General features: G+C 54.7%; 2 protein-coding genes across 4 annotated transcripts; both read right to left on the bottom strand.

Annotated features, from left to right (window-relative positions):
* Positions 1–2,508: 2,508 nt before the first annotated feature.
* Positions 2,509–7,773, bottom strand: MRPL28 (mitochondrial ribosomal protein L28). Its single transcript, XM_021548602.3, has 5 exons — positions 7,432–7,773; positions 7,200–7,352; positions 5,403–5,537; positions 3,975–4,061; positions 2,509–2,888 (listed from the first exon to the last, which is right to left on the bottom strand). Exons 1-5 carry the CDS (start codon positions 7,717–7,719, stop codon positions 2,805–2,807), a joined length of 747 nt encoding a protein of 248 aa, XP_021404277.1. The 5' UTR covers positions 7,720–7,773; the 3' UTR covers positions 2,509–2,804.
* A 1,091-nt stretch (positions 7,774–8,864) lies between these two features.
* PGAP6 (post-GPI attachment to proteins 6) lies at positions 8,865–26,542 on the bottom strand. Of its 3 annotated transcripts, XM_077786812.2 has the most exons (13): positions 26,424–26,542; positions 22,292–22,469; positions 20,589–20,796; positions 20,378–20,511; positions 19,759–20,024; positions 17,939–18,258; positions 17,155–17,248; positions 16,464–16,587; positions 15,327–15,463; positions 13,302–13,480; positions 12,360–12,506; positions 11,880–11,996; positions 8,865–11,431 (listed from the first exon to the last, which is right to left on the bottom strand). In XM_077786812.2, the coding sequence occupies exons 1-13, from the start codon at positions 26,509–26,511 to the stop codon at positions 11,135–11,137; spliced, it is 2,289 nt and encodes a 762-aa protein (XP_077642938.1). In that variant the 5' UTR covers positions 26,512–26,542; the 3' UTR covers positions 8,865–11,134. The 3 variants fall into 3 exon arrangements, with proteins under 3 accessions (XP_077642938.1, XP_085448561.1, XP_085448562.1); XM_085592435.1 differs by lacking the exon at positions 26,424–26,542 and having other exon boundaries at positions 22,292–22,784; XM_085592436.1 differs by lacking the exon at positions 26,424–26,542 and having other exon boundaries at positions 20,378–20,478; positions 22,292–22,784.
* Between the last annotated feature and the right edge of the window lie 1,233 nt (positions 26,543–27,775).

The following is a 27,775-nucleotide window of genomic DNA, read 5'->3' as shown; positions in this document are numbered from 1 at the left end:
CCTCGATGAGGTAATTTTTCACCATTCCCTTTTCCCAGCACTGCTATCCCAGCCTGGGCTAACGCTGCCAGATCCAAGGTGAGCCTGGGCTGGGCTCTGGCAGTTTGTTGGGGGCTGCCAAGTCCTTGCCAGCCTGGTGTTGGATCCTCCCCATGCTCCACGTGCCTGTGTCTGGCTCTGGGCCAGGAGCAGGAGCCTGGTGAGCTTTGCAGAAGCCTGAGGCAGTGCTGGGATCTGAGCAGTGCTTGGCAGCCAGGCCCTTCCCCTGTCCAGGGGTGGATTTTCAACTTCAAGCTGACAGCACCCTACTTGCACCTGTGGGTTTGTGGCATCTGTGGCTTTCTGGGAACATGTTGTCGTGGCACACTACCAGCTCCTCTGATCCCCCTGTCAGGGCAGCAAAGGAACCATTATTGCCAGACTGAGCCCAGCTAAACAGGGAAAAACCATCCCTTAAGCAACACCAAACTCTCCAGCTGCAGCCAGCACTGTAAAAGCAGGACAGGACTAACACTGAGCCCTGAGCTGTTCCTCCACCTCCTCAAGGTCACCTGGCAGGGGGGTTTGTAGTGCAAACTACCCCAAATGCTGCACAGGGGCTCCCTCCCCAGCTCGAGACCTCTGCTGCAGTGCCCAGCAGCCCTGTGTGCTCCAACTCTGCTTCCCCTGAGGCTGCAGCACCCCTGGTCCCCAGTTTGCAGCTTCCCTCAAGGCAGCAGAGTAATCCATCAGAGTACATCTCTGGGCCTCATCCAACATGGGTATAAGGAAAGGAGCAAGGGGAATGTTTATCCACAAAGGAGGGATGACAAAAAGTCAGGATTCATCATATCCCAAATAGATTCCCCAGAGAACCTCCTGCAGCTTCAGCTGTGCTCATGCAGTGTCCCCCTTAGAACCCTCACCTCCAGCAGGGTAGGAGCTCTCCCCAAAAGCCCACCCAAGCCCTCCCAAGGCAGCAGATCCTGCAGATGCTCAATGAGCAGCTCTGGAGATCAGGCTGGGTGGTTCCAGCCGTGGGAGGACACACAAGCAGAGCCTCAGCTCCACAGAACCAGAACCTCCCAGCCCTGGGACAGAGCAGCAGCTGCTCACTGTCCCCTCAGCCACTTGCAGCAGCTCCCTCAGTGCCCAGGAGCTCTGAGGCCCCGGGGACCCCCATGGGGCTGGGCAGGATCTGGGCAGGTGCCAGCCGGGCTCGGGGCCGGGCACGTTCCAGCAGAGCTGTGCAGGGGCCAGGGCAGAGCCACGGGCTGGAGCTTTGCTGGGAGCTGCATTAAAACGCATGAGCTGAGCTGGCCCTAATGATGAGCAGAGCTGTCAAACAAGGAGCTTGTCCCAGCTAATTATCTCTAACGAGGGCAGAGTGTCAGGGTCCCCGAGGAGCTGGGCAGCAGTTTCTCACTCAGCTCAGTTGCAGCAGAGAGAGAAGATAACCAAATGTCATTATGCTGGCCTAGCTGCAGAGTCATTAATTAGGCAAATACGACCTTCTGTGCCAGTTTGCTCTTGAGAAGCTGGACTTGCTGGGGATGGAACACACAGGCAGGCTGGAAACATCCCAGCTTCTGCCACCCAAGCCTGCTCCCCCTGTGCCCCTGCAGGAACAGCACAGCCCTGCTTGGCAGCCCCAGCCAGCCCTACCAGCCTGTGCCAGGCTCAAATACCCCTTATTGGGACTCCAGCCCCTTCTCTGTCCTAAAGAGCAGCAGAGAAATCTGGTTTTCATGAACTGCTTTAGATCCCATTCAACTCCACAACCTCCCTCACCCAACCCCCAGCACGGTCCTGTGAGGCTCTGTGCTCACCCAGTGGCTGCTTCTGCACCACTCCTCCCCCAAATCTTCGAGGCACTGCCAATCTGCACTCCCCTGTGGTCCTGCTCCATCCCAGCACAGAGGGGCTGAGCCACACTCTGCTCTACAAGCCCAGTTTCTCTCTCTTCACTCCTGTGGCTCACAAACCAAGGCAGTGCACTTCCCCTGATGTGCCAGAGAGGGGGAAGCCCAAGACAGGGGTAAGGCAAAGTTTCTTCCACAGAGACGACCCACACAAGGTTCAGCCTGCAGGCTCTGTGCTTGTCCCTCACCTCAGAGATGAGGGGAAAAGGGCAGAGGCTGATTTTGATCCACCCAGAAACTCACTGCACCACCACAAAGCTGCCAGACAACACCAGGGACTCCCAGTGCTGTTCCTCAGCCTGTAATTATGGCAAGTGCTCTGCAGTCCCTTGTTGCCAGACAGCAGCAAAGACTTCAACACCCACTTCAACTACATCTTTACAAAATAAGATTAAAAGTCACCAACTCACAACAGAAACTGGGCTGTAACCCAAGGGTTAGTGAGCTGTGCAGGGGAGCTCAGGCCCACCTGCTGAGGGGTTCGGGGTCACACTTCCGGAGCACAACCATCTGAGGTGGATGAAGCTGGGGATTGATCCAAGTTACATTGTGTCTCACAGTCCCTGCTACAACACACTAATAAAACAAGTATCAGAGAGAAGTTCACTGCTGTTAATACTAAAATGTGTATTTTGTATCACAAGTGGGCTCTCAACAACAGAACTGCTTGTACAGGCACAAGATCCACACTGAGTCAGTCTGACAAGAACTCTCAGAGCCACAGCACAGAAACTCTTTCCTCAGCCCACAGAAACAGGTCCTCACTGCATTTAGGCTGTCACGACACTTTAGCAACGTGGTTCTCACGTGGCTCCTTCCCCAGCAGCGTGGTTCAGGCAGCAGAGCCCCTGAACCCCCCTGCTTTCTCTGCAGCAGGGGTTTTGCTCCCAAGATTTCTTCTTTCTACTGCTTCTGCACTGCCTGTTGCTGTTCTTTCAGCTGGCTGACAAGCTCTTCAGCATACACCTTGAAGAGGGGGACAGGGTCCTGCAACAAAGCAGAAGATAAACCATGTGAAAGGAGTGAACCTGAGCAGCAGCAAGGGGAAGTGCAATGGGGAGCCCAGGCAGTGCTGGCAGCCAAAACCAAAGGAAGATGTGACTGGGTTTTATTCAGGGGCTGAACAAGGCAAGGTGCTGTGCCACAGCTGCTGCTCAGCTCTGTGACTGACGGAACCCAGGCCTGGTTCAGGGGCTCCGTGTGGTGGAAAAGTCTCTCCTCCAACCCGAGCTTCCAAAGAAAGGCTCAGCAGTCTCTGTTGTTTGGTCTCAAGGCAGTTTATTGCAAGTTATCTAAAAGATTTTCTCCTGGGGCTGCTGTGGTTTGCTCAGAGCTCAGGCAGAGGCACACACACACCCTGACATCCTCTCTGACCCCGACTGCTTCTTCTCTCCCACCCAGGGCTGCTGCTCTCTTTTATATGGGACATTACGTGTTCCATGGTTACAGTTTTTCCCTAATGCCTATTACCTATATTAAATGGTGATTTTCTACTCTAAACCAATCTGTGAGTGCCAACATCACCAAGAACATGGAGGTAAGGAAGGAGAAAGAGGGAGGACAGGGCAGGCCCAGATCCCTCCATCATAAAACCTCTGACCCCCATGTACAAAACCAAAACCCCCCTGTACAGCACTCAAAAATTCTTCCCTTTACTTTGTAACTACTTCTACCATAATATCTAAACTTTTGTGACATCTTGTTCTTCCTGCAAGGTTGGTAAATCATTCCATGGTTCAAACCCAAAATCACAGCTGTTTCCAGCTGCCTGCCAGGGTCTCAAATGCTTCTGACCTGGGCCCAGAACCTCCAAGAATGTCTGAGGGACATTTCGAGTTCCAACATGTTACCGTCCCTCAGAGAGGGCAGGCACTGTGTGGAGCATTCAGCAGCTTCCCCTGTTCTGACAGCAGATGAGGATCATCAGTAGCTCCCAAGGATCCCTTTCCTCCCTCCCTCCCTGCTCCTTTCCCTCCCTCCCCACGCTGCCTGCCATCAGTGTGCACCCAGCACGTGGCTGAACACACCCCACGGAGCAGCTGCAGCCACAGTGCTGAGCACTCAGGAAATCACCTTTTTTTCCAGGAGCCTCTGTTTTTCAATGGCTTCTTCCAAACTCAAGCCAACCCATTCAGCTTCTTCCTCTGGGATCACAAATTCCTGTGATAAAAGAAGAAGGCAGCACAGTCTTTGCAGGTCACCAAGATACAAATCCTCTCTATGCCCAGTGTTGGAACCTTGCTTACTGAGAATTTCAGACTTTCTGTGCTGACAGGCACTGACCCCAAGAGAACACTGCATTTGACCTGAGGCCATGGATAAAACTTCCAAAATTGAATGACAGAACTAAAATTAGAAGTGTGTAGTTTAAATAGAAGTGTATAATATTACATAGTAAAAACCTGAAAGTTTTAGAATATAGTAATGTTTATAAAACAAGATCGAAATTTTAGAACAGAAGCTAGTCCTTCATCTTCACCTTTTTTAATAAGTTTAGGTGCTATTGTATAATTAGATAAAAAGTCCACATGGCAGACCACAAGTGGTTAGTTATTAAGCTAAAAGTAAAAATAATTTAAGTGACATTTCTTAATTAGACAATTTATCCTTTAAAAAATCTTATGAAGAGAGAAATATAGCTAAATTTTTTAGTTTGTTAAAATAAAATACTATAAAACTGACAGTTTATAAGAATATAAATAAAAATGAATAAACATCTAATACTGTCAAACAAAAAATTCCATCTCTCACTCTGAATCCTAACCCCCCCCAAAAAAAACCTAAAACTCCCACAGCCCAGGACACCAACACCAGTGATGGGTGACCATCCAAACCGCAAATACCAGGACAGGTTGTTGGGTTAATCCCTTTTCTCACCTAGAGATGGGGTAACTGAGAGGTGTTTTAAAAACTTTGACTCTATTCTCAGTTTCATGTGAAGGGTGAGACAATATAGACGTCATAAATTATGCTATGATAATCAGAAGTTAATGATAATATAATATAATATAATATAATATAATATAATATAATAATTACTATTTACCAATAATAAATATTATTATATCAATAATATTAATTATTATGATAAAGTGTTTTTTGGTTTATTGGTTTTTGTTACATTATGTTGTAAATGCTTTAAACCTGATTATTTAAAATTGCTTTGTGGGTCTTAAAATGTACTTTTCATAGTTTTATTTTTCTAAAGTATTTACTCTTATTTGTAAGGCTATCTCTTGAAACGTGTTTTTAGTTCTGTTCTCTTAACAATCTTTCTTATTCTATGGTGTTTTTAAGCTAGTATCTCTTATGGTGTTTTTAAGTTAGTATCTCTTATCTTAAGGTCTGTATGTAGATGTGTATATATATATTTGTATATTATGTGAGCTTTTTGTTATGCTTTGAGAAATTTTTATAAATTAAATTTTTTATAAATTTATTTTTTTACGTTTCTCCCTCCCTCTTGAATGAGAAATGCATGCCCAAGGTGACAGAACCCACCTTGTACTTGTCATAGACAGCCTCTCTCCGGGCTGGGTCCCCCGGGTGCAGCGCGGGGTCCCGGCGCGCCAGGCGCAGCAGCATCGTCCTCTTCAGATCCATGCCCAGCTTGGAGCACATGTCAGCTCTGGGGGTCTGCACGGGAGCTGGGCTTAGGCAGCAGTGCCAGGGGGCACAGCACTGCCCCAGCACTGCCCCAGCAGCCTGGCAGCACTGGCACTTCACCCACACCCAGCACACGCCCTTCACACACACCCGGCACAGACTGGGAAAGGCCTGCTGGATGTCGTGACTGGATACCAAGTAAGTACACAAAGGTTTGGTGTGAAAAATGCATCACTGATGATTGGCTTTTCAGCAAATATTACAATGAATATTACGTGTGTAATGTCAGAAAGTTATGCTGCATTAATTCTCTTAAGTAGGGTGTTAAATGTAGTTTTTATGCTGCATTAATTCTCTTAAGTAGGGTGTTAAGTGCAGTTTTAGCTTCCAACATAATGTTAAAATAGAGACTGCAAGTGGGGGGAGGTTTTTTTTTTAAGAATAAGATACTCGCTTCGAGGAACACCTAAATCTTCCAAAGAAGAGGAATTTATAGCTTCTTATCAGAAGAAACTAATTTCTTCAGGCCTTGCTCAAACTCAAAGATGCCATAGAGACTAAAAGAAACAGCTGACATACAACAGACAGATTTTCTTAGACTGTATACATAACCATGAAAGATACATGAATATGCATAAATAGAATGTATACATAACCATGAAAGATACATGAATATGCAACAAATGTATTGTTTTAAGGGTGATTCCTTTGTTCACAAGTGATACTTTTTGTGACTTAGTGTCCGGGAGCATTCGGACGTTGGTAATTCTTTACTTTTTATTATCTTGTAATTGTCCTAACTCTAAACTTTATTTTTATAACCATTTTATTATTATTAAACTTTTAAAATGTTAAAAACCAAGTGATTGGTGTTTTTCACATTTGGTAAGTTTAAAGGCTAAAAGGAGAGTGTTTTATTTGAACATTTGATATTTATAGAATTGTACAGGTGACTGTGGATTGCAGGATGGAATTACCACTTCTCCAGGCACTGTTAGACTAACAGTTTATTAATTTTCTCTTCTTATAAAGAAGAATGTAAAACAAATATTATTTACATGAACATTGTGTGAGAACTCTGGTAGAAATATGTAAACAGATTAGAAGGTTGAAGAAGTTTTATGAGAACTTTAAGACTTTTAAAAGAACTATAAAAGAAAACTTAACACTTTTAAAAATCGGGGCAACAGTTGGATTTGTTCTGGAGACAATTTGGTCACAGCTCTGTTTTAATATGAGTTTGAGAGGGTGTTAAAGGCTGGGAGCATTAGACCTGTGCTAAAACATTAACAGAGCACTTGTTCAGCCTGGAGGAGAGGGCAGAGCTCGGCAGGGCTGCAGCTCCTCCCCAGGGGCAGCTCCAATCTCTGGGACAGGGACAGGAATGGCTGGAGCTGGGCCAGGGCAGGGTCAGGCTGGATTTTGGGAAAGGTTCTTCCCCAGAGGGTGCTGGGCACTGCCCAGGCTCCCCGGGAATGGGCACAGCCCCGAGGCTGCCAGAGCTCCGGGAGGGTTTGGGCAGTGCTCAGGCACAGGTGGGATTGTTGGGGTGTCTGTGCAGGAACAGGGGTGGGAGTGGATGATCCCTGGGGGTCTATTCCAACGTGGGATTCCCTGTGCCTAATCCCGGGACTCCGTGCCTGCCAGCCCAGGGCGGAGGGCAGCGGGGGCACGGCCGGGACCCGCCGGTACCTTGAGGATGTAGAAGTCGAAGCCGAAGGCGGCGTCGATGAGGTCGAGCGTGCGCATGGTGACGGTGATGGTCAGCGTGGCGTCCAGGATCTCGCTGTAGAACTGCCGCTTGAACAGCTGCGGCTTCCAGGTCTTGGGCAGCCTGGTGGAGAGCTGGGCACGGCCGGGCCGTCAGGGGCAGCCCCGGGAGCCCGGCGGGCCCCGGCGCGGCCCGGGCAGGCGCGGCGCTCACCTTGTCGTCGCGGGCGTAGCGGAAGCCGCGGACCCAGCCCTCGCCGCCCCAGAGCCCCTCGTTGGCGGCGGGCGGGAAGTACACGGGCACCGGCACGTCCTGCACGCGCTCGCGCTCGCCGGTGCGCGGGTTCCGCCGGTAGCGCAGGCCGTGCGGCTCCCAGTGCACGGGGGTGGGCGGCGTGCTGTCCTGCAGCGAGGCCAGGTAGTGCTGCGGCAGGCGGGCGCAGATGCCGTCCCGCAGGCGCATGGCGGCCCAGAGCCGCGGCGGGAAGCGGTGCAGCGGCATCGCCCCGGGGCCGCCACCGGCACCAGCACCGGCACCGCCTCCACTTCCGCTTCCGCTTCCGCCCCGCGCGGCCGCCGCCCATTGGCCGGCGCGGCCGGGGCAGACGGCGGCCGGGAGGGGCCGCGCCGCGCCCGCGGTTCGCCCCGGCAAGGGCTGAGGGGCCGGAGCTGGGCCAGGGCAGGTCAGGCGGGATTTTGGGAAAGGTTCGTCCCCCAGAGGGTGCTGGCACTGCCCAGGCTGCCCAGGAATGGGCACGGCCCCGAGGCTGCCAGAGCTCCGGGTTTGGGCAGTGCTCAGGCACAGGGTGGGATTGGTGGGGCTCTGGGAGGGCAGGAGCTGGGCTGGGTGGGCCTTGGGGGTCCCGCCCCACTCGGGATATCCTCGTGCACATGGAGGGAGCAGCGCCCTGGAGCAGCCACCCAGGGAAGGCCTGGGCATCCCTCCCTGGGGAGGGCATCCCAAAGGAACATCCCTCTCTGGGCATCCCTCTGTGGGGACATCCCACAGGAACATCCCTCTCTGGGCATCCCTCTGTGGGGACATCCCACAGGAACATCCCTCTCTGGGCATCCTTCCCTCGGAACATCCCAAAGGAACAGGCCTGTCTGGGGACATCCCAAAGGAACATCCCTCTCTGGGCATCCCTCTGTGGGGACATCCCAAAGGAACATCCCTCCCTGGGCATCCCTCCCTGGGGACATCCCACAGGAACAGCCCTCCCTGGGGACATCCCACAGGAACAGCCCTCCCTGGGGACATCCCACAGGAACATCCCTCTCTGGGCATCCCTCTGTGGGGACATCCCAAAGGAACAGGCCTGTCTGGGGACATCCCATAGGAACATCCCTCTCTGGGCATCCCTCTCTGGGGACATCCCAAAGGAACAGCCTTCCCTGGGGACATCCCAAAGGAACATCCTTCTGTGGGGACATCCCACAGGAACATCCCTCTCTGGGCATCCCTCTGTGGGGACACCCCACAGGAACATCCCTCCCTCGGAACATCCCAAAGGAACAGGCCTGTCTGGGGACATCCCAAAGGAACATCCCTCTCTGGGGACCTGGACACGTTCCTGTGGCTCCACCTGACCCTGCCTGGGCATGAGATGAGGCCCCTTCCAGGATTGTGTGACTGCAGCCACCAGGTGTCTGCCCGCAAATACCGTCACCTTTATTAAATTATAAAACCGTAAGCTTTAAAATTTACCATATAAAATAATCACAAGTATTAACAGCAAAGAAAAAAATAACTTTTTCTTTTTTTTTCCCCCCCCAGACACCAGAATTTGCTTAGATTTTACCCAAAATAATTAACCCTCCCTCCTGCAGGCACTAAGGCTCGATCAGCAGGGAGGGGGCAAAGCAAAAATGAATGATCAAACACAAAATAAACAATCACATCAGTGGGATTTCTTGCCCCAAAGCTTCTGCTTCCAGCATGGAAATCCCTGAAGGGAAAGGCCCGATGAGAAATTATTGCTTTCTATGATAACCAGCAAGACCTGGCCATATCAGTGGCATCAGGTCACACTGGTGGCACCCAGGTCACACTGCTGGCACCTGGGTCACACTGGGGGCACCTGGGTCACACTGGGGGCACCTGGGCCACCCTGGTAGCACCCAGGTCACACTGGCAGCACCCAGGTCACATTGGCAGCAGTCAAATCACATTGCTGGCACCTGGGCCACACCGGCAGCACCTGAGACACACCAACAGCACCTGGGTCACACTGGCAGCACTCAGCTCACCTTGGCAGTACCCAGGTGACACCAGTGGCACCCAAGTCACACTGGCAGCAGTCAGGTCCCACTGGCAGCACCCAGACCAGCACGGTGGCACCCAGGTCCCACTGGTGGCATCCAGGTCCCACCGGTGGCCCGGCATGGACGGCATGGCTGTGAAGGAGCAGTGGTCCCCTGCCACGGTGCTGGGGCCTCAGCAGCACTGTGCAATCCAAGACAGGGGACAAAAAAAGTGCCTAAAAGTGGTAAAAGTTGGAGGAAGCCCTGATGGCCCCATGTCCCCCTTCCTGCTGTGCTTCCCTGGATGGCAGCAGCACAAGGAAAGGCAGGGGACACGGATGGCAGGGGGATGACACTGCTGGGTGTGGACAAGTGTCCTTCACTTGTCCTGAGCCTGCTTAAAAAGGGGGATTTTGCAGAGGAGGGGGAGGCAGAGGGATAAAGTGCACAGCTGAGCTGGGTGCTCTTCAAAGCAGAGAAAGAACCCCGAGGAGGCAAATCCTTCATTAAAAGCTCTTTCCTCCCCAAAGCCACCTGAGGAGGGGCTCCCAGCAGCACCCACCAGGCTGACACAGCTGGAAGGATGGAGTTGAGCCCTTATCTGTAGAAGAACGATGGGCAAAGACAACTTCCCTGGTTGCCAAGTTCTGCCCTTGCTTTCTGCGTGCTCTGGAGTAAGGCTAAGGTGAGACACGCTGCAAAGGAGACTGTGGCCACCTGGAGAGCCCCTGGTGATGCTCCTGGCTGGGCTGGGACACTGCTGAGGCCTCAGGAGCCTGCAGCTCCAAGACTCCGAGGCACAGCAGCAGCTGTGGCACCACCCCAAACCACCTGTGCCACCCCAGAGGGAGCCCTGCCCATGCCAAACCCCCCAAAAGGAGGAAAACAGTGAATCCCTGAACTCCATCAGCCTGGCTCCTTCCAGAGCTGAAGTTAAACTCAGACTAAGCCCTGCACTGCTGTGGGTTTCACAGCTCTGGCCGAGGTGCTGCTGCTGCCTCTGGCATGTCCCCAACACAGGGTTTTTCACATTCCTGCCCGATCTGATCCTGAATCCAGGACCCAAGTCCCAGCCTCATTCTTCTCCCACAGGATCAGGACCAGGTAAGAGCAGCAGCACCTGTTTCAGAGGGAGAGAGGTTCCAGACCCCCAAGGAGATGGCAGCCAAGGGCCCAGCATGAGTTGGGATCAGCTCCCTCCCTCCCCATCAGCACCAAGGGCACTCGGCAGCATTTGCTCCAAGGAACAGAAGAAACATGTTCTTCTCTTGGGTTCAAGTGCTGACTGCAGGGTGGCAGGGGAGGTCCCTGTCCCACATCCTCTACCAGGACGGGGTGCAGAGAAGAGCCCAGCAGCCAAAGCCTTGGCTCCAGCTCAGTGTGGATGCAGCAGCGGGGGAAGAAGGGTTGGCGATCTCCCCCAGGGCTGTGGGGAGGTGGGGGACAAGCTATTCCTTGATCTGGAACCATGAAGAGCCTGCCCTACCCCAACAGAAAAGCAAAGGTGGCCTCAAACTTGCCTCCAGAAGACCAGCCCACACCATCTTCACCTTTAAACTCATTCCACGCTGCACCCTCCTGTCCAGGGGAGCAGCACGTGAGAGGACTGACGAGCGAGGGGCAGCCACGGCCGAGGGCAGCTTCCCCATCTGCCACCCTGCCACCAGGACAGCTCAGGTGACAGCATAGAGCTCCTCACGGTCGTTCTGGCAGATCTGATAGCGACACGTCAGCTTCTGGGACCAGGCCCAGGGCTTCTTATGCTTGTCCCGAGGAGGGAGCAAGAAAGCCACGCTGCAAGCCACCAGCACGTGCCAGATGCTGTGGGTGTAGTAGTAGTTCTCATTGGTTTCCATGAAAGCGTACACGGAGATGGCAATGAAAGCCAAGGTGATCCCTGGGAGGAGGTAGAAAACCCAGCGCTTCCACGAGGAGGGGTAGCAGTGCCTGCGCTTTGCTCCGTGGTGAACCTGGGGGGGACAGAGCACACGGGGGTTAAGCAGCCCAGCAGGGGCTGGGGCAGGGGGGAAACGGACCCCAGAGCATCTGCCAGCCTCCCAGGGTGCTTGCTGTCCCTGAGGAATTCAGCCCCCACGCTGCTTGGGCCCATCTCTGCTCTGCAAAAGCCCCTGGGAGCTGTGGCACAGAGTATGGCACAGGTGCTGCAGCTCCTGCCCAGGGCCAAGCCACAACCCGTGTTTGGGACAGCACTGCAGCTCCAGGTCTGACACCCAGAACCAGGGGATTCTCAGCTACTGCAGGGCTGGAAGGTGAATCTCTTGCCCTGCCCCCTCCACCTGGGTGTTTCAGGGTTTCAAGCCATGCCTCTGGATGGGCTGGAGCCTTGGGTGTGCTCCACCACCACCATTCCCCATGGGGAGCAAAGGGCAGCAGTCCTGCCTGGCTGCCCTCACTTACCCACGCTGTAACCATGATGAGGAGGGCGAAGAGGCAGGGACCCATCATGTTCCACACCCCTCTGCGGTCCAGCTGCAGGGACATGGCAATCAACAGGGTCCCCAAGACAAAAAGGACCTGGAAAAGAGACACCACCACTACTGGCAGGAGCTCATCTTTTGAGAGAGTACAGCCAGACATGCTAGAGGCAAGAGGAACCTCTTCTTCTGGCTACCCAGCTCTGCATCCACGCAAGAGTCAGGAAAAACACCTTCAAGAAGGAGAAACCACAGAACCCGTGAACCTTCACCCCAAATCTCAGGGGAAATCTTCAGGCCCAGCCCCTACAAGCAAGCAGGCATGAGCCAAACTGCTGGGACAAAACAACCCAGGGTGGCATTGGGTGACAAACAGGCTTTGTCACCCAGCTGTCATTAAAATACAGCGGTGAGAGGGCTCAGCGTGGCCACGTGTGGGTCTGTGGGGACACCTGGCACTCACGTATTTCAGGATCTTCTTCAGGCGGGCCATGCACAGGATGGTGACCCAGATGGACACCACGGAGCCCAGGAAGTCGCAGTACTGCAGCGTGTCGTAGTCCATGATGCACATCACGGCCACGCCTGGCTGGTCACACGCGTGGTAGAACTGCGGCCGGGACAAAAGCAAAGGTCAGTGTGGAGCCAGCAGCTCCATGTGGCTCTCTGGGGAGGGGAGGCAGGAGAGGGCTCAGCCCACAGGCAGGATCCCTCCTGCAGGGGCTCCAGGAAGCTCCACCAAACTGCTGTGGCATTATGGAAGGAGTGAAAGCAGGCATCCTGCTGTCCCAGCAGCTCTGACAGGGCAGGACACAGAGCTGGAGCAGCTCCAGAGGAGGGACATGCAGCTGATAAGGGGACTGAAGCACTGCTCTGTGAAGACAGGCTGAGACAGCTGGGGCTGTTCAGCCTGGAGAAGAGAAAGTTGCATGGAGAACTCAGCACCTTCCAGCATCTGACGGGGGCTACAGGGAAGCTGGAGAGGGATTCTTGTCAGGAACTGGAGTGATGGGACAAGGACTAACGGGTACAAACTGAAAGAGGGGAAATTTAGGTTAGATATTAGGGAGAAATTTCTACTCTGAGCATGGTGAGACACTGAAACAAGTTCCCCAGGGAGGTTGTTGATGCCCCAGCCCTGAAAATATTCAAAGCCAGGCTGGATAAGGCCTTGAGCAACCAGGTCTAGTGTGGGAGTGTCCCTGTCCATGGAACTAGGTGATTTTTAAGGTCCATTCCAGCCCCTTATCATTCTTGGATACTACAATGTGCCCTTGGAGGAGCTTGTCCAATGATCCCAGGAGCTCCGTGTGAGCTCCAGGATGGGCTGCTCCAAGGACTTCATTCTAGCACAGCATTCCCAGAGCTCAGGGGAAGGTGTCAGGGGACACAAGGCAGTCCCTACCGTGGAGAAGAACATGGTGTAGGTGTAGACAGAGGCCTCCACCAGGTAGAAGCGATAGACAGCGACTGCAATGGCGGGCAGGAACATGAGGTTGCTCAGGGTGAGCAGGAGCGTGGCCAAATTCTGTGTGCCCACGCTCTGGGCCTTGGTGTCATCTGTGCAGCTCCAGCCACCCCAACCTGCAGACAGAGAGGCTTCTGTGGATCTCAAAGGCCCTGCCTTGTCCTCCCACAGCAACCAGCAGCAGCCTGGGGTGCCTGAGAAGGAGCAATCCCACACCCAGACTGTCCCTGAGCCTCTTCTCCATCAGCCTCTCATGCTCCTGCTCTCAGGCTGTCTCATTCCTCTGCTGTGGGAAGCTGGGGAAGCCCAGCAGAGCCCCATTGCTGCCCTGAGGACATTCCCCTGTTTGTCCCCATGTAGCAGAGCCCATCCTACATCCAGACTGGTACTTTCCATCCCTGCAGTAACTCAACACACGTGCTACTTGCTGGTGGAACATCAAGCACTCAAGGTTCAGATGCTTCACGTGGTGGTGTAAGCTGGGTGCAAGATCCCTACAGATCCCAGGAGTCAGGTGGAGAATGATCCTCAGCACTGAGGAAGCCACTGGGCTCCTCTCCTACCAGCTGGCATAGCAGGGCAGACCCAAAACCAGGTCAGGCTGCTCTGGACCTTCCCCATCTGACTTCTGAAGATCTCCAAGGATGGAGACCTGGAACCTGTGCAAAAACAAACAGCTCTGAAGGGGGAGAAAATGTGTCTTCTTCAATTTAGGTGACAATTTCCTTGCTGCAGCCAGTGTCTGTGGCCTCTTGCCCTTTCCCTGTGCTCATCCTGCATAGCTGGCTCCATGGTCCCAGTAACCTTTGGGCAGCAGAAAGTGTGACTGCTCCCACTCCAGCTCCTCTTCCACAGGCTGAACAAACCCACTGCCTCAGCCCATGGTGACATCCAGGGCTGCACAGGAACCTGGGAGTGAAAATTTCCCAAAGGACAGTGCCTGGCACAAAACACAGCTCTCACCCTCTGACTGGATACTGAGGACTGAACTGAGGCAATCTCTATTAACACAAATCTGCCTCTTCTTTTGAAAAATTATTTAAATTATTTTAATTAAAGATTAGGATGCCCATGCCCTCCTTTTGAGAAAAGGAGGTCAGCCACAGGGCAGCTGGGGTATGTGCAGGCACTCCATGGTCCAGAAGCAGAGTTACCAGTAGCATCCGTCCCATTGCAGAGTCACTGGAACCCACAGCAGCAGCTCTGCCCCCTGTGCTGGCTCCCTGCCAGGCAGAGCCCAGGGAACCTACTCTCTCTGGCTTATTTCTGGGTCACCAATATGCACATGGGGCACTTTGCTCGGAGTGATTCAGCAGAAAGCTGTCCTCAGCCTGATTCTCCAGTTCCCTTAAGGTGCTCTGTGCTTCCCAGAACCTGGCAGCCCTCGGGGAAATTGGGATGCTGCTCTCCATCTCATTCCTCACCCATCATCAGCACTGCAGCAGGGAGGTCCTGGCTCAGGCCCAGAGCAGCGGGGAGTCACATTCTGCCCTGTCCTTCTGCTGAGAACAGGTGCACAGACCCACCCAAGCACAGCAGAGCTCATCTTCCCTACACCACAGACTTCCCAGGCCATTAAGATAATTAGGAGCTGACACAGATATTCCTCCTCCAGGGGCACCTCTGAGTTTCAGGCTCTTGGCAGGAGACACAGGCACCGCCAGGAACCCACACTGCAAACCTTCCTGACAGGCACAGGCTCTGACACAGGCATTTTCAGGCACCCTGATCTCTCTGGGATGCTCAGGAGCACTGCTCCAAGCCCTGGGGAACTCCAAGCTGTCCTCATCCCAACTCCCCATCACCCCTGGGCTGCCCTGGGTGCATCCCAGAACTGTGCTTCCCCAGGCACTGACGCTGCCACCCACAGCAAACGCCAGGCTCGCCCACTCCAGCACCACCACTCTAAATGGTGCTGTCCCCTCGGGGAGGATGGCAGAGCTTCCCAGGACAGGCACTCACCAGCCTTGCAGCTGCAGCCAGCGTAGAGGTAACCGTGCCTGCGCAGGAGGCTGCACTGCCCGTAGGGCCCGCAGTCGTTGAAGCAGGGCGTGAGGTACGCGAACACCGTCACTCTGCCTTCAGCACCGGCACACTCCCTGCAAGGACAGCACACCCCCCTGGTGCCACAGTCCCTGGGACAGCCCCCACCCTGTGGCACACTCCCTGCAAGGACAGCACATCCCCCTGGTGCCACAGTCCCTGGGACAGCCCCCACCCTGTGGCACACTCCCTGCAAGGACAGCACACCCCCCTGGTGCCACAGTCCCTGGGACAGCCCCCACCCTGTGGCACACTCCCTGCAAGGACAGCACACCCCCCTGGTGCCACAGTCCCTGGGACAGCCCCCACCCTGTGGCACACTCCCTGCAAGGACAGCACATCCCCCTGGTGCCACAGTCCCTGGGACAGCCCCCACCCTGTGGCACACTCCCTGCAAGGACAGCACACCCCCCTGGTGCCACAGTCCCTGGGACAGCCCCTGCCCTGCTCCCAAAAGCCAGGCCATGCTCCTGCCTGCAAGCTCCCTGGTATTTCAGGATCTGCTCCATCCCTCCCAAGAGCCAGGAGCAAAGCCTGCTCCCTTGACACTTGGGCTGCCAAACTGATGTCCAGGTGGGTGTCAGCTCTCCCCTGACCCCCATGGCAGACCCCAGTGCCCATGACTGTCCTCAGGACCAGTGTCACCAGTGTTGTTTTGCATTATGCACTTGGCTCCTTACACAGGAAACCAGCAGGAAGGCAAACTGCAGGAATTCAGGCACAGCTGCCTGCACTTTAGAGAGCTCCCAGAAGGGTAACAGCAGCAATTATTTCCCAATTTATCACCTCTGAATCCACCTGGGGATCTGAAGCTCACCCAAGCAGGCTCTGCCATCTGCAGTCTACGTGAGCTGTGCCAGCTCAGCATCAAACAAACTGCTTGGGTGCTCACAAAGGATCAAGTGAGCAGGGCCACCCACCTCCCTGTCCCTCTGCAGCCACAGTTCAACTGCCACCAGGTGAGAGGAGCCCACAACCACACAGGAGGACAGGGGGTCAGGTTTGCTCACATGAGCCAAGGGCAGTGGGATGTAGCAGGGTGACACCCAGACTCACCCCTGTCCCTTGGGGCAGAGGAGCTGCAGGGACAGGAACCAGTCATCGGTCTGTGGGTACAGGACAATCAGCATCGCTTCCGCAGAGGACGTGCTCACACTCAGAGGGTAGCCCTGGGAGAAAGCTGGAAAAAGGAGGGTGCTGTGATGTGCCAGGGCTTGAGGAGAAGGGCCTACAGCAATCCCAGCCTGAGACTGACCACACAGGAATCAGCTGCCTCCAGTGGCTCCTTGCTCCCATGCTCAGGAGGCACCAGGGGCATGGGGAGGACCCCTGCTTTCAAGATCCTATTTCTTGAGATCTCAATTTTTTCTGTCATCTTAGTTCCTGGGCAGCACGGGGCACCTGGAACAGCCTGTTGTCTTGGCTGGTTCTCCAGTGTACAGCTTAGCTGCTTGCACACTAGCAATACCTTCACCATCCCCAAAGCTCGTGCCAACAAGGCTGGAAGAACCCCAGCTGGTAACCAGACCTTCCTTTGGTGGAGGCTATCTCATTGTGCCAAGACCACCACCTGCACCCCAGCACGCGGGGAATGTGCCAGCACAAAGACCTCACAAGGGTTTGTGCAAAAATCGGATTCTTTGGGACACACCACGAAGTCCTGAGTCAGTTTACAGCTTGCCAGGTCTAAAAGCAGAGCCCTGAGGTGACACAGCTGAGCTGGTGGCAGTGCCAGCATCAATCCTACCTGTGCTGCAGTTCTGTGTGGCGTTCAGTGACAGCACTGGAGAAGCAGCACTCACACAGGCTGCCACGGTGGCATTGGCCAGGCTCACAGATGTCTGTGCAAACAGAGCAGTGTCCCATGTTAGAGTGCCCCAATGCCATCCCCCTGCACCATTCCTTTCCCACAGTGCCAGGGACAATAAATCCTTCAGGTCAAGTCACCCACCAATTCAGAAGGTTTCTATTTCACTTGTGCTACCACTGTGTTGTGTCACAACTGAGAGGCATTCTTGTGGGGGACCCTGCCAGGGGAACTGCCCCAAAAACTGGGATACCCACTCATCATTTCAACCAACCCAGGGGAGACGGAAGTCAGAGTCTGCAGAACATCAGGGCTGAGCCCTGGGCCAGCCCTCAAGAAGTTTCATGGACTTTCAGGGGGTTATTTTGGTGGTGGGGTGTCACTGAAGGAGCCTGGGAATTAGGGACTTGGACAGGAACATCCCTGGGTTCCCCTGCTCAGCCTCCTCTCCTGGTGGCAAGGTGCCAGGCTCCCATGGAGAAGATGGCATTGCAGCTGCTTTCCATTTTGTCTCCTCTACGTCACTGCCGCCCCATGCTGCAGGCTGTGGCATTTGAATTGGAGCTGGCAGGTGGGACATGCTGGGAGCAGCTAAAAAAGGCTCGGAGTATTTTGTAACAACAAAAAGAGAAATAGTCCCACTGGTTCCTACAACCTCTGGAGCATGCAGGAGCCGGGACAAGCCCTGCCAAGGGGACACGACCCCGTCCACCAGCCTGCTCACCTTGTTGAGCAGCAGACTGACCACAAGGGATCCCCCACTGTCCATGCCCGTGTTCAGGTTGAGCTGGAGCAGGGTGGGGGACAGGGAGGTCACGGGCACGCCGGGGCCGTTCAGGAGCCGGTAGCGCACGGACACCACGTCCAGGTCCTCCCTCACCACGGGCTGGCTCTGCAGGCAGGAGCTCCTCTGGCCGGACACGTTGCCTGGAGCCTCTCCTGCAGCTGGAGCAGAGCTGCCTGCTGCTCCTGGTCTGGCACCAGCCTGGCTCTGGTTTAGGCTGATGAAGTTAAGGAAGGAACTGGCGCTTCCTGGTCTGCAAACTAGAGCCAAAAAGGAGAGGAATCAGCACAGCCAGGTCTAGCACCTCACCCAGGCAGGGTCCCAGCAGATGTGTTACAGTGCACTCAGGCCATGTTTTCCCCCCTTTCCCCGGGGCCCCTGTGACTCTGATCAGATAAGCCTGGTCTCCTCCTTCATGCCCCAGCGGGGTTGGCGGAGAGCCAGAGAAGCCCTCCCTGTCCAAAGCCTGGATAAATCCCTGACCCTTCCTGTTCTCTCTCTTTGCCCCTCTCTTTCCCCTGGACATCACAGAATAAAGAGCTGGAAAACCACATTGGGGTAAGAGCCTCTTTTGGAATCTTTGCCCATCTCCTGATCTTCTTCCCCTCAAGGTCTCGCATCTCTGGGCTAGCCTGATAATTTAGGGGCTGAGAGGGGAGAAATGTCACAGATGCAGTGCTCCAAGGGGCAGCACAAACTGGGGGGTTTCAGGTGGTTCATGTCCTGCAGGAACTGTCCCTGAGGTGCCATCTTTGCAGGAGGAGCATCCACAAGCTGGGACACTGCTGGGAGCCAGGCAGTGGCACAGTGGGTGGGAGCACCCTGGAGTTGCAGGGAAGGGGGAACAGAAGAAGGGATAACACAGCACCACCAAGGTGCCCAGGGAGTGCTCGCTCACCACCAGCAGAGCTCAGCACTCAGCTGTCCCACAGCCCAGCCACAAAGCTGCACAGAAGCCTCTCCCAGCTCCCCATATATGAGCAAACAAAGCTGAGCAGGAGGGAGAAGCCAGCCCAGTAGAGCTGGGCACACTGTGGCAGATGGAGCAGAATGGGACACTTGGAGGCCCACTGCTGGAGACTGTCCATTGCTCCCAGAGACTCCAGTGCTACCCTCTGACACCTCTGCTGCCAGTGCCAGGTCTTCCAGCACACAGGATGAGGCTCTGCTTAGAAGAGGAGGTGGCAGAACCCCCAGCAGAAGAAAACTTTAAAAATGTATATAGTTGGTGAGCTTCCAGCAGTCAAACAGGGATTGCAGGCACGTAATAGGTGCAAAGGTGCCTATCACAGCCACAAGGACCTTGTGACCACCTGAGCCACACAGTCACTGGAAATGGTGACACCCCCTCACAACAACTCCAGACATTTCCCAAGTAAACCTCTGCGAGGTGGTTTCCTGCCTGTTACCCACTCTTGGCCAATTAGTAGTCAACACAGCCTCAGTCTGGTGTACCACAGAAAACTATTTTTCCCACCAAATTTTAAGCCAGCCACTGCTTCCCAAACAACCTTTAGAAAAATAACACTGAACTTCTCAGGTGTTTCCAAATGGGCAGCTCTGGCAGAAGTCTCTCTGGGGTGAACACTGGAGCTTTCAATTTTGTCCCCAAAGCAAGAACTAAGGTGTCCAAGAGGTGGCAACCAGCATGATGGGGAGCATGGGCCACCACCGCCAGGCACCCAAAGACCCAGGGTGGCACAGCACACACAGAGCTCCCTCTGGTCCTTCCCCCACTGCTAAAGAACACGGAATCCCACCTGTGAAAGAAGCCAGCATCTCCACCGACACGCTGGCATTGGCAGTGCCGAGACTCTCCACCATGATCTGCAGCCACTTCTCCCAGGGGGGCGACTCCAGGGCCAGGCTGCAGTTGGTGCTCCCGGTGCAGGTGAGGCTCCTCTGGAAGGACTGGGGCAGGGTGATGGAGCCCAGCAGCACCCGCACAGTGCAGGCTCTCTGCTTGCTGGTGACGCAGCTGCTCAGCTGGAACCGCATCTCCGCCGCGTGCTTGGGAACGAAGACCCTGCAGGGGGAGGGAGCAGCAGTTTGCAGAGCCTGTACTCCCAACACAAGCCAGGTCCCCAGGGCTTTGTGACAAGAGCTAGACTGCCCTGGTTGGTGCTGTGAAAATCCTTCTCAAGGCAAACATCTGGAAGCACTAAAACTCCTGCAGTTGAATCTATGACCACCTGGGAAGAGTCAGAGAAGGGTGCTCGTGTGCTCCCTGTGCAGACCCTGCCACTGCTGCAGGGAGCTCAGAGACCCCCCAGCTCCAGCCCCACGTGGGAACAACACTGGCTTCCCCTAAGCAGCTTAGGGAAGTGGGAAGTCCCACCCCACCGTGCCCTCGGTCGCCCACCCACTGCTCCCACTCACTTGACATGCAGTGGCTTAGCAGGCGAGACAACGGTGTGTGGCATGGGGACACCAGGCTCCAGGACAGGCATATCAGTGAGTCTGAGCACAAACATATCTGCCTGGAACATATAGGGGCATGGAGTGGAGAAACCCTGCAGGAGGGGAGAGCACAGGGGTCAGCTGTGGCTGCCATGAGACGGGCGGGGCAGGCGCTGGGCAGGCCCCTCACCTTCACCTCGATCCTGCCCGCAGCCTCGGGCAGGTGGGCAGCGATGAACCAGTCCCCGGCAGCGGGGCTGCTGACGTTCACGAAGGTGGTGTTTTGCACGGCACTGCTCAGGGTGATGCTGATGTTGTAGGAGGGACGGACGGTGGCGTTGGCAGGAAAGCGAGTGCCCAAAGGGTTAATGACGGGAGGGGCTCCGTGCCGAAAGTGCCTGCGAGAGAAACCACGGCGAGAGCAAACTCAGGGAGGTACAGACACCGCCAAGATAAACTGGGGTACAAACCGGCCTGGGATGGCAACGGGAGCAGGCTGGAAAACCCCACATTTTCAAGTGGAGTCATCATTTTCACCTGGTGAGGACTGGCTGCTATTAGCTTATCTGGGATTTATTTAGAGATTGGTTTAACTTGGCAGCTTATTAAGATTTACATGGTTCCATCAAGCCTGGGAGCAAATTTCCAACACTTGCTAAGGCTAAGCTCCACCCACAGACTACTGCCTTATAACCATCAGCAAATTCCCATATAGGGAAAATAATCCACAAAGAACTTTAATTTTCTAGCTAAGATCTGCATCTTCCCATTTCCTCTTTTAAGGAAGGCAAACAGACAGACTAAAAAGACACTTTCCAAGGAAGGCCCATATTACAGACTTCAGAACAGCAGCACTTCTGCTTTCTAGATAAGCCCAGCATTTGAAGTAGCAGAAACACACACAGCTGAGGAACGTGGGAGATATTTACTCAGTCAATTTGGCATTTAATTTGATTGCTTTTGGACTGCACTGCAACAGGTCCAGCAAGCAGACATGACAGGTGATATGTTCTCAGCCCTTGGAGCTTATCTGGGTTAGCCATCATTTCTTGGATTATTGTTTAGCTGCTGCCTTGTCCCTCATGTCCTCAGACTACTGGAAACCTTTCTGGGAAGGAGAAAGCAGGCAGATCATCTGTGACAGGCTGCTCAGGAGCAACTAAGAGTGCCAGTCTCCCCAGGACAGACCAGGGAGGCACAAGCCAAGCAGCTTCAGTCACTCCCAGATCTCTGTGGAATGGGTGCCAGAGACCCGTGTGACTCCATGGGCACAACCTGCTGAGGAAGCTTGGTGTTCTCCAAAGATAAAGCTCAAAATCTGACAAGTTTTGGATCTCAAATCCTTCAGCAAGTCAAGTACTGTTTTAAAAGCATTTCTCTAATTGACATTGAGTTTGCCATCTTCTTGTGCTCCTGTGCCCACAGGACAGCACATTCCTCTCCTATCTCTGCTCCACGCTTGGCCATGCCCCTCACAAAGTGCCCCCAAATCTCCTCAGTTCTGCACTGGGCAGTTTTTGCCCATCTCCAGCCAGTCTGGCTCTGCTCAGGTCCCTTGTAGTGCTGCCACATCGTTTGGCACCGTGTGCAGGCTCTGCCAGGCCAGGAGCACCTCTGAGCAGCACATCTGCCTCACTGTGAAGCTCTCTCCAGTGTCCTAAGGGGTCTCTTGGACACCACACCTGACAGGCAGCCCCAGATCGGCTGGTAAGATGAACACAAAACACTCCTACAGGTTTAAACACCGACTTAGTGCTGCTGTATAAAGAAACTACAGCTCCTGCTGCTGAGGAACTGCCCAACCTCCACAACCAACCAGCCCCAGCCACGAGTGACCAGGACAAGGGGACAAGAAGCCCACAAGGACAAGGCCTGGCCTGGGGACATACGTACACAGTGATCTCCATGCTGGTGCACTCGGGGCCCTTCCCCCGGGATGCCTGCAGGAGCCAGCGCAGCAGCACGGTGTCCTCTGGCACGTGGAAGTGGAAGAGCTTGGCGTTCCCATACCAGCTGTAGAAGGAGAGCTTCTGTGCACTCTGGGAGAAGTACTCGGAGACATAGAGGGAGTCTGGAAGGGAGAGAGCACAGCAGTTGGTAGGGGAGCTGCTGGGGGCAGGCTGCAGGGCTTTATCCACCCACAGAAGCACATAGGAGGCTTCATGTTTCTTGGAACAGTGCACTCTGTGTCCCTGATTTCTCATGCCAGTCCCATTAGGTATGTGGTGATCCATGCTCCTCCAGCCAGAACCACCCACATGCCTACTATAAAACCATCACCCTGAACCAGAGAGCACTAACAGATGCCTAAACTTCACTCTGAGAAACGTGCCCTGAAGATAAGAGGTCACCAGAGACACCAAGGAGGAGGAAAGGGTCAGGAGGAAAGGCTGAAGGCAGAAGGAGAGGTGCTGGAAAGGCAGCAGGAAGCCCTGGGCACAGCACAGAGCAGATGGGTGCCCTCTGCCCCAGCAGAGTTCATGTGCCAAGAGGCAAGAAGAGCTGTGCCCTTGTCTCCTGCTGAGCATATAGGCTGATGTTTTAAATGGGCAGAGAGTAAAAGGACAGTGGGGATGATTTTAAACAAAAGGAGGGGAGATTTAGATTGGATGTTAGGAGGAAGTTCTTCCCTGTGAGGGTGAGGAGGCACAGATTGTCCTGAGAAACTGTGGCTGCCCCATCCCTGGAAATGTCCAAGGCCAGGTTGGATGGAACTTGGAGAAACCTGGTGTGGTGGAAGGTGTCCCTGCCCATGAGATGATCTGTAAAGGTTCCTTCCAACCCAAACCATTCTGTGGTTATCCATTTACCCAGCTCAGGACACAGGTGCTGTCCTCCTGTGACACGTAACACTATGCAAATTCATGTGCTGCAAATGTCACTCTTTCAGACATACCTTCTAAAGCCTAGTGGTTTTCTTAGCTGGAAGAAATGCTGGTGGGATAGTGAGAACAGCCCCAGGTAGGCTGAAAGGGTGTGCAAGAGGACAACAGCTACTCAAAGTGCCATCAAAGTGACAAACTAGATCCTCCATCTCTCTGCCCAGCTACACACCTAGAGATCACACCCAGCAAAATATACATTACCCAAACCAGCCAAACTGCAGCTCGGGGCTGGAAAGAAGCATCACACCAACTGAGAAAGGGAAAAACTGCACAGAGACAGCAGAGTCAAGGCCATCCAAAACCAACGTTTGTAACACTCAGCAAAAGGGTAGAAGGTTATATCTTCACGTGCCTGTGGAGTGTTTCCTGATGCTCCTTTCCTACTTTGGAATCCCTGGATTGGGGAGAAACTGTGGCACTTTTCAGAGGCAGATTCCTCATTTCTATGATAGAATAGCAGTGAGGGTGAGCTAACTTGCTTTCCCTCAAAGCTGCACAGGGTCGTGCTGCAAACACAGAGGACCCAACTGTGTATAAGAAAGACAGCAAAGAAAGAGGAAAACAATCCTTAGGCAGGAGCAGATCCTTGGGACGTACTTCCTGCTGGGAGGAATCTAATCCTAGCAGGAACTACGATTCGTGCCCCAAAGGAGGACGCTGGCCCACGGCACTGCAAGGAGACAGGAACGGTAATCATGGGCTTAACTCCTTGGCAACTTACCAAGCCAAAGCCTGCGGGCATCCTGCAAGCCAGCAGGGAAAGGAGGAAACAGGAAAGCCAGAAATACCAGCCACACAAGGCAGCTGGAGGATTTGCTCCTGGAGGAAGAGCTCAGCTGCCTGACCTTGCCACAGGGGACCCATGGGGGACAGGCAAGGGAGCAGAGCTGGCAGCACCTTCATGCACAGTCAGGAAAGGCCACAGGGAAAAGTGAGCCTTGAGCAGCATGGCCAAGAGGCCACAGCCCCTGGGCAGAGCTGTCCCACTGCAGTCCCCACGCTGGGGTCACACTGCTCACAAAAAGGGCTTTTCAAACCACTGCTCCCCAGCTGAAACGCCAGCGCAGCGCGTGGGTACTGTGGACAAGAGCTGGCTGTGATCCCTGCCAGCCCAGGGACATTTCCCTCATCGGGGCTATGGAAAGGAGCAGGCTTTCATCAGTGGTGTCTGTACCCCCAGCACACTCCATACACACTTGGCACACTCGTTTCTGGCAGTCCATTGAGACATTTGGGCACAGGAGGAGGTAGGCAGGGACACAAAGCGTGATTAGAGCTGGGACAGCCTTGGTCCTTCTCCATGCAACAGGTCCCATCAGACAACCCACAGCCTGCCCCAAGCCCACCAGCTGTCAGCCACGGCCACCACCCATCCTGCACGTCCTCACCAAGCCAAAGCTCCCTTTGTGTGGGTTTAGAGGAGGACAGGGCAGGCCAACTGCAAAATTAAAAACTCCAGCAATCAGCAATGCTCTTTATTAAGGACTGGTCAATTCTGTGGAGCGAGCTCAAGAGCATTACCAGGTCAGAGCAGGCAGACCTGCCCTGCCCACACACTGCCTGTCACCAGGTAAGCACCAGCTGGGGCTGTGGGCAAAGTCCACTGACAGCTTCTTGTGGTGACAAGGGCTGAGCCCCTGCTCACAGGCTGTGCTGGGCACCCAGAGCTGCACCACAAGCTGGTATGTGACTCCCTCCACCCAGGGTGACAAGGAAATACCACAGATAAGCGGGACATCAGCTCAGAAAAGCCTGAAAGACAGGTCACTGCAGCCAAAGTGTGTGCTCTGGCAGCCCATTTGCACGAGGAGAGAGTTCTCTGGCATGTGCTGTGCTCTGTTTGTGTCCATCCATATCTATTCAGTCTACTCAACACTAGCATGGCAACACCTGGAAAATCCCACTTGACTGTTCCATGATGTGAAACAAGCTTTCAACTGAGCAGAGACCTGTCCCGTGGATGCTGTTTTCCATCCTCTTCCATACAGATCTCGCATAAGCAGATTTCAAAGGTATTGTGTGAAAACCAGGAGTGTTTTAAGACAAGGAACAGAATGTGGTAGAATCCCTGATGCACAGAGGAGACACATTATTTCAATTTCAGAGTAAAGAGTCACTTGCTTCAGCTCGGGTTTGTTTGTACAAAGATGATCTCATGGTAGTTTTAGGAAATAATACCTTGACTGCGGGTTTCACAGGGCGTCCCATCAAAGGCATGAAGCTCTCATTTCAAAGCAGACACTGTCTAAAGCTACAGACTTGATGAGCCTGACTCGAGAAAAGACTGGGCTATGTTGCAGGATGTTTTGCCACTTACAATGTAACATAAATCCCGTTCCTTTATCCCGGGTCTAAAATCCACCTGCAAATGTTGCAGAACGAGGACCCCTCGATCCCCTGGGGAGCGGCTGATCCCTGCCAGCACCCACACCAACCCCACCGAGGCATTCCCACCGCCGGCGGGACGGCGCCGGGACAAAGCCAGCAGCACACCTGGGGCCAGGGAGCTCCGGGGCTGGGCACCCAGCGAGCAGGATGCCAGGGCAGGGTGGGCCGGGGCACGGGGCCACGTCCCCCGCGGCTCCCGAGAGCCTCCCGCTCTGCCGACCGGAGGAAGCGATAAGCACCATGCACAGGACAGCCACGGGCAGAAGGAGCCGACCTCCGAGACGGAGCGGGCAGGCGAACAGCCTCAGCTCCCCGCACCTCGCACCCCAGAGCAGCCCCGCAGCGGGGGCGCAATCCCCGCGGGTCCCCAGCCCCGCCGCTCTCCCAAGAGCCCCGCTCCCATCCATCCGTCGGCATGCACTGGAAGTAAAGTAACCTGAAAACAAGGCAAACCCAAGGGAAACAACCGCTGCAAACACAGCAGAGCCCTCTGCGAGTGGCCTGAGCTCCCGCTGCTCTGCAGGGCCGGCACAAGCGCTGCTCCCCGGGGATGCTCCTGAGCCCCCGACTCCCCCGGGAAAGCGCGGCGCCAGCCCGAAGTCACTGCAGATCCACCCCGGCAGCGGCTGCGGCACCCGGGGCAACTCCCGGGGCTCCCCTCAACATCACCCCCCGTTTTCCCAGCGCCGCCCCTGCCCCCCGAACCCCCGCCGTGCCCGCGCATCGCCGCGCTCCGTCCCGCCGGGACTCACCGGGGCCGGCGCGGCCGGCGGGCAGCGCCAGCAGCGGCAGCAGCAGCGGCAGCAGCGGCGGCAGCGGCGGCCCGGCTGCCCCGGCCATGGCCGCCCGCCGCTGCCCCGGGCCCGCCGCCCGCCCGCCCCGCAGCGCCGCCGCCGCCGCCGCCGCCGCTTCCGCCGCCCGCCCCGCCCCGGCCCGCCCCGGCCCGCCCCCGCGGCACCGGGAGGACGGACCGGGCGGGACGGACCGGGGCCGCAGCTCCCGCCGGGGCGCGCCGCCCGCCCCGGCCCTGCGAGCCCCCGGGATGCGCCCGGCGGGTCGCAGCATCCCGGGCGCGGGGCAGAGCGCCCTGCGGAGGTGCCGGTGCTGCTCCCGGGTGTGCTTCTCAGCGCCCTGAAGGCCGAGGAAGGTGCTAGCTGGAGATGGGTTGAAGCTGAAATCACACACGTGCACACGCCTCGGTCATAACCGGACATAAGTGCCTCGGTCATAACCGGACGTAAGTGTCTCGGTCATGACCGGCCAGCGCACCGTGTCCCCGCTCTGACGGGAAATCACTGGGGAGGCTCAGCCCTTCAGCTGGTGGGTGATTTAATGCTCGTTCCTGCAAAGCCCGACTGCTTGCTTTGCTCGCACGTATCTGCCATGTTCATAGGACACGGGAGATGTGGCTTTCATAGGCACGGTCAACTCATTCTCTGATTTTCCAGCTGATTTCAAAAGAGACAAGGATTTTCTTTTATCTGCGTTTTCCTTGGGATATCTCTGATGTGTTCCCCAGCAGAAATAGTGCAGCTTGGGGACAATCTCAGAGTCCTTGCTCAGGCAAAAATCCCACCACTCCCTTACTAGTCAAGTCCTCCTTAGCTGAGGACTTCAGACCTGTTTCCAGTCAACCACAAACTCCCTGGAGGAGGAGTTTCTACTTCTGGAGCTCAAAATCTTTGCTGCTTGCTCTCACAAGATGTTAATCTTTGTATTAAATTCCTGGGGCATGGGAAGGAAGTCCCCTGGGGAAGTGCCTGTCATTTTCTAGGAGTTCTGACATCACCAAAATCCCAGTCAGAGCAGGCTGTGTGCTCAGAGCTGGCAATATCCTGGCAATGTCCTCACCTGATTTTGGAGAGGACTTCCCTGAAATCAGCCCAGAAGCTTGAGCACATAAAGCTCAAGGGATGGGAAAGGAATATTCTACTAGTTTCCAGCCTAAATTTGTTCACTGCTTGTTCATTTCCATTTGCCCCTGTGTGATACTATCCTTGGATTTTCAGAGCTCTTCTTCTAAGAGGAAAACAAATAAACCCTTCTGTCTCCATTCTACATTAATTTAGCCTTCAACTCTACTTTTAAAGATATCAGCTCATCT

Source organism: Lonchura striata, chromosome 14, assembly GCF_050655825.1.
Source record: "Lonchura striata isolate lonStrDom1 chromosome 14, ASM5065582v1, whole genome shotgun sequence".
Lineage (NCBI taxonomy): Eukaryota > Metazoa > Chordata > Aves > Passeriformes > Estrildidae > Lonchura > Lonchura striata.
Note: the sequence above shows the minus strand (reverse complement) of the source record. Positions and strands in the feature narration are given on the sequence as shown.